At 52.8% G+C, this 16,124-nt stretch overlaps 1 protein-coding gene across 1 annotated transcript; it reads right to left on the bottom strand.

Annotated features, from left to right (window-relative positions):
• Nucleotides 1–1,948: 1,948 nt before the first annotated feature.
• Nucleotides 1,949–15,147, bottom strand: PARM1 (prostate androgen-regulated mucin-like protein 1). The gene is made up of 4 exons (XM_075090069.1): nt 15,050–15,147; nt 3,656–4,367; nt 2,811–2,889; nt 1,949–2,236 (listed from the first exon to the last, which is right to left on the bottom strand). The coding sequence occupies exons 1-4, from the start codon at nt 15,095–15,097 to the stop codon at nt 2,152–2,154; spliced, it is 924 nt and encodes a 307-aa protein (XP_074946170.1). The 5' UTR covers nt 15,098–15,147; the 3' UTR covers nt 1,949–2,151.
• Nucleotides 15,148–16,124: the final 977 nt, after the last annotated feature.

Here is a 16,124-nt window from a genome sequence, read left to right as displayed (position 1 = left end):
CTTGGCTGCCAAAAAGGTGAAAGGGAATTTTGCTCATCCCGAGCATCCTCACAGCCTGGGGTGCCAATGGTGCCTCCTGCCTCAGCATCACATTCCCCTCTCTTCCCCTGCCTCCCTAAATGCACCCTTTCTCTCCAGAGCCTGGTGGGAATAGCTAGCAGCTGGCAGGGTGCTGACCAGGGAAGAGGGAGAGTGGGATGCAGAGCAGGTCTGGCATAAATCTTACCCCATATATGCTCCCAGACCCAACAGTTTCCCAGGCTGGCTGTGGTTCGAAGCTATGGCAACTGTTTGCTGCTTGATTCTCCATTTCTACCCCATTTGAACTAAAAGAGGGTGAGGAACCGCTCAGTACCAACATCTTAGCAGGTAGGCTTAGCGCCAGCAAATCCCCTGCTGAAGTCCCGCTCTTGAGCTGGGCTTCGGCCGCACAGCTGACGCTAATATACAAAGGGAGGTGAAAGGATGGGCCACTGAAGAGGCTAAAAAAGGCTAGGAAGGAAAAGGAAAATGCATAATGGTTGCACTTCCTTTTGGAAGGCAGAGCTGGAGGAGATGTCCTCGTTTCTCCTGGCCTTTTCAGGTGGCTGTTATGGTGCTGGCTGCATTTATTAGACTCGCTTGATGAAAATCAGGAGATGATGAATCTGTTTCAGGAAGCAATCATGCAAACACCCTGAGCTTTGATGTTCCCCTGGACGCTTTGTTTAGCAGCCGGGGCAAACAGCAAAGCCTGTTTCCCAGCCTGCACCGCCGACGCTGATTAACCCAAAGCAAACGAACACCTGTGTTTTGGGTGAGATGGCAGCTCAAGCCTCTCCTGCCTCATCCGTTGGCATCCCATAGGGAACAGCAGCTTCTTCTTGGTTGCCCTCCCCATAACAGCAAATGCCCTGCTGCTTCAGGGCTTCAGCTTTAGCGAAGAGGTATCTTGGAGGTTACCCTGATGAACCTAATGCCCTCCCCATGCAAGAAAACAGCCAGTAATTAAAAGCAGGGACATCAAATGCTGCAGACTGGCACCAGTCTACCTGCACAGGGGTGCTTCTGCCTTCCCCAAAACCCCTCTAGAAATCTGGTCATGCCACCATCTTGCCAAGCATCTGAGGGAAGCAGCCAATCTACAACCTCTGGGGTGATGGTGACTAGCTCTGGGGACTTGCTGGATATGCCCCAAACCTCTTCAGCATCATTTAGTGCTGATTTATTAATCAAGGCCATGTGGGATGAGGGCTTTGCTTTTCACTGTCAGGGGATTTAGCTGGAAGCAGAAGTGGCCAAGCAAGGGGATGTGGGCCAGGGCAAGTATCCCCTCGCTAAACCAGCCCTGCCATCAGCCATCCCCCACATTCACATGGTAGTAGCTGAAAACATAAATTAGGGATTAAAAAAACCCAACCCTTTTAGTGTATTTTAGGGGCCAAGTTTTTCAAGGATTAAAAATAAAGCTGCCAAGCAAGCACCCACGTGTGTGAAATGGGGCACTTCTCGGCCCAGGAGCGTGGGTGGTCAACGTACCTTCCCACAGGCTCCTGGGCTGTTTGGGGGGAACACAGTTAAATGGGAAAAAAAAAAATTATGAGCTTCTGCACAGAAGCACCCGCAGCAAAAGAAAGGGAGCGATGATGGGGCAGCCCCATAACTGCTCATGGTCCCTGGCAAGGCAAGGTGAAGGATTTCACAGGTGGGCAGTGCAGGGAGGTGATTTTGGAGGAAGGGGCATGTGAAACCATGGGAGACACACACCCCCCACCCCCCCACTGCTGACTCTGGCTCCGCAGCCCCATGTCCCATCAACCCCGAGCCGTGGGCGTCAGCGTTTCAAAGGATGCCATGGCACTGGCTGAACCTCCATCCTCTCCCTTTACACCCACCACCCCCCCCCCGGGTAATTTGGGTTCCCTTCACTGACAAACCAAGTGGCTGACATGCCCCAGGACCCAGAGTGTCCTACACAAAGGCCAAAACTCAGGTTTATTGTGGGCACTGCACGCCTGCCCTCCCATTCCCTGTCATCCATTGGACCCGCCATAATCCTGTTTGCAGGGGTGGCTCAGAGCCCGGGCATCTCCTTGACAGCGGGTGCTCTGCTGCAGAAGCACTTATAAATTAAAGGTTTTTTCCCACCCCCCCACCCCCCCGTCGTCCCTGCTAGGAGTCATCATAGAGAGGGTTGTTGTAGTTGCCCCAGGAGCCGTAGTCATGGTCATCCAAAAGCCTGCCGTAGGAGGAGTGCCTGCAAGGGGAAAGCAAACCATCTGGTGTTACCAGTTGCTTTGGTGGTTTGTTAGTTATTTTACCATGGGGGGGGGGGGGTGGGAAGCATGCAAGCCCTCACTAGGTCAAGCTTTGGGATATTTTAGCAGGAAGAACCAGGACAGAAAATAAGCCCAGGCAGGATTTAGCTCCCATTGAATCAGACTGGAACTTGCCACGGAATTAAAACAAGACCTTTGCTCGTCTCAGTGGTCGGCAAAGCCTCATTACAGATGCTCAGCACTGGGCTGTGCTGCTGTTTATTGTCTAAGTCACAGCAACACCCGTGGCAGCAGCTTGCCCTAGGGATAATTGCTGGTTATGACTACGCTGAACAGCGTCTCTGGCATTTGAGTGAGGCTGTTGTAAAACAAGGAATAAAAACTCTGCTTTTCAATATAGATGTGGTAGAAAACGCATCCATGCTGGGACTAGAGGCTGCACATTGCCCAGACGGCCTTGGGGACAGCTTCTCCCCATGGCTTTGCCCCTGAGCATCACCCTTACGAGAACAAGAGCAACCCACCAGGCAGATGCCCCAAAAAGACCCTTACCTGATCTTGAGGTACGCGGCCACCCCAAAAACCAGCACCACCACTACAAGGACTGTCATGGTTATGGCCACAATGCTCCCTGCAGGGAGAGAGTCCATCAGAAAGGGCAGTGCTCAGCCCCCTGCCGAGTACCAGCCCCATAGCACCCACCCCACACCCCGCTGCTCCCTATACATCCCTGCCAGCTCTCTGTGGTGAGGGGAGGCATTCCCTCACTTCCTCCCACAGCTCCTGTGCAGGATGCTGGGCATCCCTATATTTTTGCACTGTTCCCCTTCCCATAAAGGCAGGGCAGGTGGATTTGGGATAAAATACAGCTGGGCTTTGCTTGCAGATTGTGGACTTGCTCCTAGATGCTCCTCCCAGCACCAGGCAGCATTTAGTGCTGAGCCAAGGGTAAAAAAACGCTCCGGATCTCTCCATTTTCTGGCCTTATGAAACATTTTTAATCTATCTGAGCTTTCAGGAGAGGACAGGTGAAAGGGAGTGTCGGCTTAGGGAGGTCTCCAGGAAGGAGAAGAAAAACCTACATCTTCCTAACTCAGGCTGCACCCACTATCCAAGCATTTGTTTCCTCTCATCCTTGAGTGTTTCAAGTCAAATTTGCAACTACGGATTTTATTCACACCTCTGGACAACTGAGGTTTGGTATCTGCAACTCCTTGTCTCCACCGGTGGAGCGGATGACACGAGCTCCTCCAGAAAAGCTCAGCTTCTGCTGGATGGTGCTCTCAGAAAGTTGACCACCTCTTCGCTTCCAATTTGGGGGGTTCTGCCCCTCTTATCTAAGCACCCTGAGGTTGACATTATGTCTATATACGCATATGGAGAGTAGTGGTACTCACCTGCGCTCAAGGCATGCGGGACCTCTTCCATGGTGACGCCGGTGGAGAGGGTGGTTTTGCCGACGGCCGTAGCCTCGGCCGCAGTGGGGCTCGTCACAGGCACTGAGGGGGATGTTGGCTCCACAGCCAGGCTTGATGCCATGGCCAGCGTCCCCAGGGAAGGGAGGTCCTTGGTCAGCGCTGGTGGCTGGGTGGTGCTGGGACTCATGAGGACAGGTGTCGGGGGCAAGACCGTCCCAGGGGATGAGTACAGGTCGCTAGTGCGAAGGGAGGAAGAGGAGGAGGAGGGTGCAGGTATACCCGTGGGGCTGGGAGCTGCCTCCAAATCCACCATGCCTCTTGCCAAGCTGGCAGTATTTGCTGTCCAAAGACTTGGGGCTGCCTCTAAAGTTGGTGGCGCCAAGCTGGGGTTGGAGACTACAGATGGGCTGTCTGTCATGGTGATAGTGGTTGCGGTGCTGGAGCTCACGGTGACAGAGGCAGGAGCAGGGGACAGTGCTGCCGCAGGGGTGGCATTATGGCCATCCCCCTCCACCAGCCCGGAGGGTGTCCCATCTCCAGCAGGTCCCGTGGATGTGGCCAGCAAGGGCTGGCCAGGAGTTGCTGTGGGGACAGCTGCATCCCTGGAGCCTGGCCCTGATGAGATCCCCTCCAAGGGGAAGGGGGGGGCTGGCAGGCCTGAGGGGCAATGCTGTGGTGTCATCACCCAGTCCTATGAGTGAAACAAAGACGTATTAATGACTGGGAAATCCCTGGGGCAACCTGGGGTTTGGGTGAACACTAAAAGGTCTGGGAATGAACCTGGAAAAAAGTTTGTTTTTTAAATGTTAAGAGCCATCTAAAATAGAGATAAGAATTATCCCTGCATAGCTGGAGGTGAAGTTTAAACCAGACCCATTGCCCTGGCATGGGTCAGCACCATTTTTCCCCAAGTTTGGGATACCCCCCAGACAGCCCCTCCATCTTCCCAGCATCTCCTCCCAGCAGCCAGCAAAGCAGCAGGGGAGCAAGCTCCTCTTCAGCAGCAACCACCACGCAGCTGGGAATGATAACAAGACACCTCTTTCTTCTCCTCCCCCCCCCCCCCCCCCATTTCCTTGTACATTCGTCTCCATTTCTTAGCATGAAGATGAGTCATTTTTTCCTCTATCTCCACCAGCAGACTGCTGGGGCTTTTCCCTCCCCCCACTTTCTACGCTCCAGGGCTCATCTCAGCACTGGGCCAGCACGAGCAGCTAGCTCCCCCAGCACAGTTGGGCTGAGGGAAGAGCACACCAACAGCAAGTAACATCAGGAGGGATTTTTATTGCCATGCATTCACTTATTTATATGCCCCAGAACATCCCAAGCCCAGCAGTGGGAAGAAGAAGAACTTGCTCTGGTGCCTATGAGCCACCAAGAACTAATTACTGTATGAGCATGGAGGCCAATCTCAGCAAAATGCTGATTTTGTGGGAGTACTGAAGCCAAGCTCCCACCTCAGCTCCAGAGACAGAATCTTGGTGCTTATCTAAGCGAGAAACAGCATGGAGAGCACAACTGTCATGGTAGCTGTTTGTGAGCAAGAGCTTGCAGATCACGCATGGTCAGGCATCACAAGTGGCCACAATAAGGCCAAGCCACACCAAGCTCACCCCAAGGAGATATTGTCAGCAACCATAGCCAAAATTGCTGTCCTCCCAGGTCAGACTGAAATGCCTCCCATAGAGGTAACACCCACAGTAGCGAGAAAGGACCCAACCTGCACTAGAGATGCATTTCAGACAGGACAGAGCTGTTGCTGGCCCAGCATGTGACTCTCTTCCACATAAAGCTGTGCCAAGAAACAGTAGTGTGGGAAGGACTCAAATTTGGGTGCAGGGGCTGCGCAACACAGGGTTCCTCCAGCAAAGCCTCTCACTGCTGAGCACCCAGGAGAGCCACAAGGCTCCCTGGGCACAAACAGCACCCTGTGCTGAAGGAGAGATGGAAACACTTAACCCTCGTGTGTAGAAATGGTGGGGTGCAGCACCAGTGAGCAGGGGCTCATGAGATCATGATTTTGGGTGGTTTTCAGCCGTCACTACAAACAGATGGCTGCAGACCTTCAGTGGAGGGCAGCAGCTAAGGACCTCCAGCTCACTACAGCAAGCCCTGGGTGGGTAGCACCTTTCACAAAGATATTTTCTGTCTAGAAGCTGCAAATATATGCTTGGCCAGGGATTTAAAGCCAGCTCTGGGGCATAGCTTCTACTAGCGCCCACGGCATTTTGGAGCACAAGTCCCTGGCATGCTTGACCCCAAATATTTTTTCCCCTAGCACTGTCCCCATGATGGACCCCATTTGCCAAGCAGGAGGGTCTGGGCAGTGGGACTAAGGCCACGGGTGCTCTTCTCCCAGGGGCAGACACTTGAAGATACCTCTGAGCTTTTCACCCTCCCTCCTCAGGGTCTCTGTCTGCAAAGGTGCAAGGCTAATGGACCTTCGGATAAAGGAGAGGAGATGGACGGCAAGTTTGTGTCTGGTCACCAAATAAGCCACCTGGCTCAGCACCCATGGTTTCCACACCCAGCCTAACCACAGCAGCAGGGAAGCACCCAGGCACCCCACCTCCTCCTTCACAGCTTTCCAAAGCATACCAGGCTCCTGCAAAGCTTCTGCTGTCAACAGGGCACCCTGTCTCCTCATCTTAAGACCTCTGCATCTCAGGCTTTCTGGTTAATACATGGGAGTTACTGGCATGTGAACTTGAGCTGCAGTACTGTGATAATCCTGAGCTTAAAAGCCATTAGTTCAGATGAATGCACTTGTTGCCACAGTTTAGCTTCACCCACTGCATCTCACCAGGTCAAAGCCTGCCCACAGCACTGGCTCCATCCAACAAACCTGGTGGATCCCCACTCATCCTGTCCCCTCCTGCTGCAGAGGCTGGTGTCTCCCTTGCTCAGTTCAGGCACTGCAACACTATAAAACCAAATATTCCCTGTGCTGCTCCACACTGACGTGCCACAGGCAGCAATGCCAGGTTCCACACCGGCATGGTGGGGCTTGCAAAGCACCAGCAGCGACATCCATTAGGGACCAACACCATTTGGTACCTCACTTCCAGTGGCCAGAAACAAGCTGCAAGAACCTGCCTCTCCAACATGTGGATATTGAGGATCCAGTGGTTGATTTGTGCCCTTTTTGCTTTTACACCTGTACCCCTCCTTGCCTCCAGCAGAGTACAGAGAAGGGAGGCTGCCAAAACTGCATCTCCTTTTCTAAGGAAAAGAAGGTACCAGTGCCATTTTTAGCAGGTACTCTTAGTCTTCAACCTCCCACATCACAAGATCTGAAGGTGTCATCAGCCACAACCCTGGGAGAGCACAGCCTGCTGGTTTTCACAGCCAAGGGTGGGACATGAAATCCCTGGCTTGACTGATGAGGAGCATTGAGCTACAGGTTCTTTCTCAAGGATTTCAGACCATGCAGCCATCCTGGGCCTTATGCAAGAGGAGGTGCGGTACCTGTCGGGGAGCAGAGGGTCTGCTTTGGAGAGGCATGGGTGGAAAGGCATACAAGTTGCTATCGAGGCATGAGTGAAGGACCCAGGTACTCTGGCCCAGCATGCCCTATCCCAGCTCCACCAGCCTCCCTGCACCCACACTTCTGACCTCAGAAATCAGCTACCATGTGGTAGCAGAGTGTGCTAGAAGTGTTGACAAACGCAGACTTGGCATCCCTTCATCCTTGGTGTTCTTCAGATCGGGGTTCAACATCTACCTGTATTTCTGGAAAATAGTTCTTTCTCCATCAGACCTTGGCATTCGCAAAGCGTGACTTCAACAGGTAGAGGCAGCCTCTGCAGCCCATAGCACAACACGTTGCTGTTACAGCAAGCACAGCAGGACCCTGCCAGGGCTGGTAGCACCTTGACAGTTTATTACCTCTCTGTAAAAGTAGATGCTTCCAGTCTCTCTTGGACATACCCAGCTTACCACCTCTCTGCAAACCACCCTGGCATCCCACATCGCTTGCTTGTGTTTTTGGTTAGCAGAGCTCTCACGATCTGTAAACTTTGGAGGCAAACCGATGGGGACCTCAAAAAGTTGGCAATACTGCTAACCAGGATGAGTCAAGAAGTTTTTGATAATATCTAAAGGGTATAAATTCAGAGAGTGAGCCAAAACTGGACACAGGAACAACCCTCAGCTGCTGGCTGAGCACTTCCAGCCAAGCAGGTCAAAAGTCACAGGGACATTTCCCAGGAGAGCAAGCACAGCCAAAGGCAGCACACTGCTCAGCCCTGGTCTTCCCTGTCTCCCCTGCTCCTGCATTGTCATTGCTAGCCAAGATTTGGTTTCCCAATCAATAGTGCTGCATTAAATTCTGCTAGCAAGCCCTGCCTGTACCAGCCCTGTTATCTTCTTGTTCCCCTGAGCCATCACCTCCAGCAAGTTATCTGGGACCCAGCAACTCCCCTGGGGTCCAGCTCTTACAGCACATCATCCCACACACACAGGCTATGCCCCTTTGCACCACGGGAGAAACCCAGCCAGGATCCCAGAGGCTATGCAGGCTGCTTCTGAACCAGGTTAGGATGAGGGGACAAAAAGGGCTTGGCTGAAGACTCCCTTGGCTGATAGCTCCATGTACCCTCATGCCACATCACCCAGCTCGTGGACAGCCTGCCCTGCAAGAGGGTGTTCCCTGTCCCCAGGGAGCTGGGTGGCCAGAAAAGCACCCAGCTTGTCTGCAAATGTAGTTGTCTACCAACTGATATCAAAAAGTAAGTGAGAAGCCAAGGTGGTGGTTTCCTTGTTTCTCCAGCACCTGGTCTGTAGGAGCTGCAGCTGTGAGCAAGAACCAGAGCAGTGGACTGGAATAAGGGACAAAAATCCCACTAGAACACTTCAGAACCACATGACTTCCAAGGCTAAAAATCCCTTCAAACGGGGGTTGTCAGAAGAACTGAAGGATATTAGCTATCGAAGGATGTCAGTCATAGTTTGGCCCCAGGGAATTTGCCCATCTAATTCATTTAATGCAGTTGACCACCCCACTGATATCCAGCTCAGAGTGGAGGCAGGCAGAGGACTGCCAGGACAAGGTAATACCCTAGAAGAGCAATATCACACTTCTCAGGCCCCCAAGAGCTTTGAAAACTCTTTTTTCTAGGTTGCCTTACCTAGGAGTATGGGCAAGAGCCAAGAAAAGAAAACCCCAAGCCCCTGTAATCCAAGTATCTTGTTCATAGGGAATATTAACCCTAATCACCTGCCAAGCCAAAGCATGAACCATCAGCCTTATGGGTTATCTCCCACTCCTGTCCACATGCTGTTTTCCTGGCTTCTGCAAGCCATGCAGAGGGTGAGGTCCCACACCTGCAGAAGCTCAACACTTCCTGCACTCTGCCTGGGAAACAGCTGCCTGACCTGGGCTGCCAGCCTCTCCAGCAATGCTTTTCTCAAGCACTCCAGAAGCAATTGCAGCAAGCTTTTAAATTGTTCTGTCAGCTGAAATGCAGCATAAAAAACAAGAGAACATCTCCAGTCCAAGTGAATGACATCAGATGGAGCAGCCATGCCACAGCAAACAAACATCCACTGATAAGGCAGAGATGGAGCTATTAACAAGCTTCACTTCATGACTCATCACATCTGATGTAACTACCAGAAGGTCCACATGACCTAACCCACATGCCACATGCCTACTCTCAGCCTGAATTAACTAAGGCACCCAGACCCCAGCCACAGTAGGTGATGCTCCTCTGGCAGCCAAAGCCCCAGAATAATAAAAGCTTGTGTAACATCAATATTATTTCTTCTCCCTCCTAGCAGCCTGTCCTGACTGCACTTACACAAGGAATCTAACCACCCTTTCTAAGCAAGAAATACAAGCACAGAAAAATAAGCCACTGCAACAAGATTTGCTGGGCACCCACAGCACACTGTGCTCACGCAGTAAGGTTGGGCACCACCTTCCGTGGCAGCTCAGCAACCACTTCTGGGGCAGTTACTGAAAAAGAGCATAACTATACATTTTATTTAGGCACCATGTTTTTTGTCAAGTAAAAGACCATACCAACCTCATTACGTACCCACAAAAGCTCTCCACAACAGACAAAGAAGGATGCTCATCCAGCCCCACCCTCTACTGAAGGCCAAGGGCTACATTAACTTTAAGGTCAACACAGAACACAACTAGAAACAGGATAGAAACACCAACCAAAAAAAACCCACCAGGTTAGAGACAACCCCCAAGTGGGACAAAAATCTAGGACCCGAGCCTGAGCTTAAATAGAGGTCCCGGCCCCAGTGGGAAGAGGGGGTGGGGGGGCCCCAGGTGAGGCTTGCTGGCGTGATTAGGGGCTATTAGCACAGTAGGGGCTCTGCTATAAAAGCTGGTGGCTCATAGTATTGCTGTTTAATTTTGTGAAGAGTTTTGTAAAAGTGCTTGGTATAATTAGTGGTAAATGATGGTACTGATGAGGGAAATCATATTTTAAGGATGAGGTTTTTCAACTTTTTCAGAGGAGCAATGGGATCTTAAAAGCCAGGGTAAGTCTGCGTACTTTGTTTTGGGTGATATGCTTGGGGATGTGCTATGTTCTCTGGCTTTTTATAGGTCCTATAGTATCTTAGTTCTCACCAAGTAATGGTAATAGAGTATCCCTGACTTCTTTAGTCCTGCAGCAGGCTTTGGATTACTATTGAATTAAGTGATGCAGAGCAATAAAATTGTTTATGTTTATGTAGGGCAAGAACTTCCTGTTCATGACCTTGTTGGCTTGGCTTTGGTTTCTGTGTTTCAGGATTGCTATTCTTGGTGCTGTTTTTTTGCAGGTTCCCCCCCCCATGTTCAGGTATGACTCTTACTGCTTAGTTAGAAAACTACTAGTATCTAACTGCTGATGGTGAAAGGTCTCATTGTGGTGGTGAAAACTAAGTAAAACTGGTTTTGGCTTTGGGTTTAACTTGTTTTTCAAGCTGTTCAGCACTGGGCTGCCTCATCTTCTCTGCTACCACATAATCTGGGCTTTGGTGTTTTTCACTTTTTTCTCTGGTTGGGCCCCATCTGCAATAAACAAAGATCTGACTAAGCTCTGTATTGATAGGGAAGAAGGAGGCTTTAGTGGTTGTCCTGGGCTTTGAACTTGCCTCTGCTGTTCTAAGGCACTGTTATTCCAAGAAATAAGGATGGTGGGGTGGCCTGGGAGCAACTCTGCAGAGTCTAAGCTCTGGCTCAGACCTGACAAGCTTTCTGTGCTATTCTAGAGGAAATCCCCATCTGGTTTGGTACTAGGAAATGGTAACTTTTGGGGACATCTCTGGCTGTGATTGAGCTTAAATGAGCAAACCAGGGCCACCATGGTGGCTCTCCAGGTCTGTAGCAAAGCTCCAGCACTGCATGTGCGCACTGGTGACCCATAATGCCAGCAGCAACGGGAGCACCCCTGGGTGATGTGCTGCTTCCTTGCTGCCTGCTGGGCTCCTGCTGTATTGCCTTTCTTTTCAATGCCAGGTTGTGTTGCTGATCGTATGAAAAGTTGTGAGAGGAGGAATAAACCAAGTCAGAAAACCAGGGGCCAGAAACATGAACAGGTAAAAGGCAAAGCTATCAAAGAACTGTGTAAAAAAAGCCAAGGCCATCAGGTCAAATAAATCTGCAGTTGTTCTGACTTACTGGTGAGCCAAGCTGGCTTCCTGTGTGATTGGTTTTCTTCTGCTGCATGGTTAAGTAGTTTAGGTCTAATTGCTCTGAAGCCTTCTGTAGCTAAGAGAAACATCTCTGTGATGGAAATCCGTGTGCTGTCTCCACGTGTCCCTCACCACCCAGAGGTGGTGGCTGGGGCACCCTGGGTCCCTGGGGCAGTGGCTGCCCCAAGCATGCAGCTGGCCAGGGCACCCTGGGGGTGTCACTTGGCTGCCCTTCTTGAGGATGCGGCCCCCCCCCCCCCGGGGCTGCTGCTGAGCAAACCCATCAGTATTCACCTCCCTGGATACCAGCATCTTTTGTAGATGCATGGCCAGCTTTTTGTAGAAGGCAAGAGCAAAACCCATATAGCCAAACTTGTAAAGCTGGGGGCTTTGGGCAAGTTGGCAAGGAGAGGCTCTAAGTGAGGTCGTCTCTGACTGGTAGGTTATTGCCTGGCACGGGAACAAGCAGCTGCTTTTCTCCAGGCTATTGCATGGAGGAAGGAGCTAACATGGGGGTCTGGCTTGCCCTTGTACACATTTCAGTCCCTGAGGAAAGCTGTTGCAGGCAGATTGCTCTTGAGGAACCAGGCGGACACCTTCACCATCCTGCAGTCTCTGCTCTTCCCAGCTAAAAGTGATAATGCCAGCTTCTAAAATAAAGATGGTTGCCTGCATGCTGTACGGTCCCTATATCCAGCTCGTTCCTTGCCTGAGGTGGGCGTCCAAGTCCTCCTTGGGCAACCACCTGCCCTAATGTCCAAACCCAGCAGCAAGGGCTGTTGGTTGCAGAACTAAACCCACCCTTCACAACAGCTCTAGGGTTGGGTGGCCACCCCACTCTTCATGCAAAGAAAACATAATGTTCCCTCCTGACAATGGTAAGTGTTGCTTAATTATTCAACTCATGAAGCACTGAATCCTGAAGCTGCAATGAAATTATATCAAAAGCAGAAGAGGAATCTTCAGAGGCTTTTCTCCTTCTGAGAGCATCAAAGCAGCCTGTGGTTACCTGTCAAGCCATGCAGGCAGAGGGATCTGATGAGGACCTGGGGTGGAAAGCCTCTGTGGTTCTGGAGAACCTCTGGTTGGCAGGGCCCTGTGTCCACCTTGGGGCGTGTTGGCAGGCTGTCACCTTGCATGGTGGCTTTGGCTGATTGCTGGGCAGTGTGGGATCTCTTCCTCTTGGTGTAAGCTTTGCCTTCATTAAGAGCAGTAGTTTACAGCACTAGCTCTTTCTAAAATTGTTTGATTTTAATAAAAAATACTTCAGATATTGTGGTGGTTTTTTTGTAACATGCAAATATGTGTTATACTGTGCTTATTTTCCTGGAATGTTATACGATGGGAGGAGAAACAATTTGTCAGCTCTTTGGCCTGGGGGGCTAGCAGATGGACCTCCCTGCATGTGCAGCTGGGCTCAGGACACCTCACAATGGATTTTCCCAGGTGGATATCTTGGATATGGCTCTTGAGCCAGCCAGGTGTGTCACAAACAGCAGCTCTGCCCAAGTGACAACATGCCACCTAAATAACTTTCCTGGCTAGCTGCTAATTACTGCTTCTAGGTGCAGCTCCTGACATGCATCATCCCTATCCCAACCTTCCCCAGGAGGTGAAGCAACTGGGTTCAGCAGAGGAATTTTTGAGCATCCTCTGGTATTAGAGGTCCCAAAGCTGGTGCTTGCTCATTTTGGCTGGGAGAGGGGATAATTAACTACCCATCTCTCCTGTCCTTCAGCTCATATGCAGGGGAGCAGGGCCAGCAGTGCTCAGTGCTGCTTCTCCTCCATGGCAGCTCAAAGCAGCCTGTGGGGCCAGGCTCTGAAACCCCCAAAAAGCAGCTTTTTCTCCCCAAAGGCTCCTTGCAGAAGTGCCAAAAGCTCCCTTTTGCAGGTACTTCAAAATGTCTCAGCTGCTGGCTGGGGAGCAGGGTAAATTGCTAAAGGGGGAAGTGGGCTTGGGGCTGTAGCAATTTGGTGTTCATATGGGAGCAGGCATCACATCAGGAAAGCAAAGCAGGTTTGGACTTGCGTCCAGAGTAAAAAATAATAATAGGATGAAAACTTCCTTGAGGGAGATGCTGTTATTTCATTATGTGGCCAGGCGATGCCCAGCCTTATTTACTTCTGCCCAGTGACGTCTTCTCTATCACTAAGTCCTGAAGAATGAGCTCGAAGCATATTTAAATCATGTTTTTTGTTTTCTCATGGGTGATAAATATGTGTATTTTAAAGTATTATTTCTATGCAGAAAAGAGTCACAGAAAGCATCCATAAGATTTGGGGCTTTGGGGGGTGTTTGGGAGCAGCCTGAGAGCAATGGGACCATACTCCAGGGAAACGTTTCCCGGCTCTTTGGCCAAGCCCTGCTGCTGTTGGTGCTTTAGAGAGAGATGGTCGTGGGAACAGCTTTGGGTTTGTCCCGGGTGCTGGGAAAAATCCGCCTCCCAACCCCAATGCGGCCCAGGGATGACTCCCAGCAGAGGCTGGCTGCTTTTGAATGCCTTGCCTAGGCAGCGGCCAAACTGGTGCCAGGCAGAAGCCCCTGAAAGAGGCGTGCAGCATCCCTTGCATCTCTGCGAGCAAAACGTAGGTTCACCCCCTCCTCATCCAAGCAAATGCACTTGCTTGGATAGTACAGAAACAAGAGCTTGTTGGCAAACTCCCCCTTTACAAGGAGAAGGATTTGGCCAGCTCTCCCTCCTTTTGCACTAGTGGGGTCACTCAATAGGGGAAGATCTCCCACAGGCTGATGTGGTCCAGGATGATGGTTTGCTGCTCCTGCAGACGTGGCCTCCCCAGCTGCTGTTCTGGGGACATGGCTGCTGGCTGCAGGCTTTCGCACGGAGCTCAAAACCTCGCCCAGCCTTGTCCCTTCGGCTGCTCTGCTGCATGCCGGCAGCAAGTTAATAATAACAGCTTTGCCCGATGTATTTCTCCTTGTGCACGTCCCCGTCGTTCGGTTATGCAAGTGTGCTTTTCATGGTTCTGAGCAAGCAGCTCTTCGTGTTGTTTATTAAAACCCAGCCTGGACAGAGGGATAACCTGTGCATGCTGTCATTTGAAAGTGCTTGTTGTCGCACCAGCAACTGAACTGCTTCCTCAGTCTTAGAAGGGGAAAGATGTCAAATTGGGTGTTTCTATGAAATGGGGAAGTTGATATTGCTGGGGAGGGGCGGGTGGCACAGGGAGGGAGATGCCTTTAGCTGGTCAGGGAAAGCAGCAGGGTACTGGATGTGCAGGAGCCTCCGTTCAAGGCCAGGGCGAGCGATAAAAGCAGCGACCGTGCTGGGGAGGGAGATCCGAGGCCGGGGGGTGAACTCCAGCCCGGGCAGGGGGGCTGCCTTGCAAGGAGATGCTGGTGGTCTCCTGAAGTTGTCCTCCTGCGCCTTGGCTTCAGGCCAGCCAGGGACCTAGCTGGGGACACCTCTGCGGGGCAGGGGTCGAGGGAAGGGGGGGCGAAACACCTCTTGCCTTGCCCCACTGGTGTCGGCGCGCCCGTGGGCATGGAGGGGGTGAGTGGGACCAGCGTGGGGGGGTTGTTCTGTGGAGCCCTTCTCCGGGCACCCTGCCCCTGTCGGGAGGGAGCCGGGCTGCCCCCGGCAACGGGGGGGCTGCCTTCTTTCCACACACACCCCCGTCCCCATCCCCATCGCACCTACCCTAGCCCGGCAGCGGGGGTCCCCTGTACCCCCCACTCCGCCCCCATCCCGGTGTGTCGTCCAGCTCTTACCTGCCGGGAGGAGGAGGAGGGCGAGGAGGAAGCGGCAGCAGCAGCCATGGTGCCGGCGGCGCTGGCAGCCGCGGCGGGAGGGACGCCCCGGTCCGGCCCCCGCCGCCGCCCCGGTCCGGCCCCCGCCGCCGCCCCGGTCCGGCCCCCGCCGCCCCCCGCCAGCGCCGGGAGCACAGCGGCACCTGCCGGCACCGGGGCCCGCGGCGGGGCTCCGGGATGGGGCGCACCGGGTGTAGGATGCAGGGCACAGCGGACGGAGCATCAGCAGAGGGGTACCAGGGACTGGCCGTAGGGTACCGGGCACTGGGCAGCCCGCACTGGGCGCTGGAACTGGCACTGGGTGGTGGTATCAGGCATCCTGCCCTGGGCACCCGGCACTGGTGCTGGGTGCTGAGCATCGTGTCAGGACCCGGCCCCAAGCAGGGCACACCGTCAGCGGGCACCGGGCACCGGGTGCTCTTGTCCCAGCCAGTGGCATCGCGTGGGTGCTCGGGGTGCCCTGTGGCACTGCCATTTGCTCCTCTCCGTCCTCAGGGCCACGCTGGCTCCTCCCTGAACATAACTTATGTTTTTAAAGAAATAAATATAGTGTGCACCTTGCCAGGGCATCCCTCTTCCCTCGGGGGGGACACAGGGCCTCTCCTGCCAAGGCTGGATGGGGTTGCCGCTGCGTGCCCTCACTGCTGAGCATCGCCTGCCACACCCAGGGGGTCCGGGCCCGTGGCAGGGGACACCCCAGGTACATGCATCAAGGGGAGCCAAGGCCAGAGCCAGGCACCCATGGCCCTGCCTTTCCACGGCGTGACCAGCTCCCAAAATGCAGCACCCGGTGCCCAAAGCACCCGCTCAGGAGACACCTGCAGCACAGCAGGGGGTACAAGTGCCATTTTTTTTACCACTTTCCTTCTGAAAGGGCTTTGCTGTGGGTGAAATGTTTTCAGGCGGAACTCATCTTCTCCGGGCTTTTGCACGCCAGCTACAGAAAAGGATGTTATCGAACCCGGGCCATGGCCGAGCTATCTTTAACCAGGGTTACGCAGCCATCTATTCTGTTGCATTGTGCGGTGTTTTCTCA

The sequence above is a fragment of the Phalacrocorax aristotelis genome, chromosome 4 (genome assembly GCF_949628215.1).
Source record: "Phalacrocorax aristotelis chromosome 4, bGulAri2.1, whole genome shotgun sequence".
Classification (NCBI taxonomy): domain Eukaryota; kingdom Metazoa; phylum Chordata; class Aves; order Suliformes; family Phalacrocoracidae; genus Phalacrocorax; species Phalacrocorax aristotelis.
This window is presented reverse-complemented; position numbering and strand designations above follow the sequence as displayed.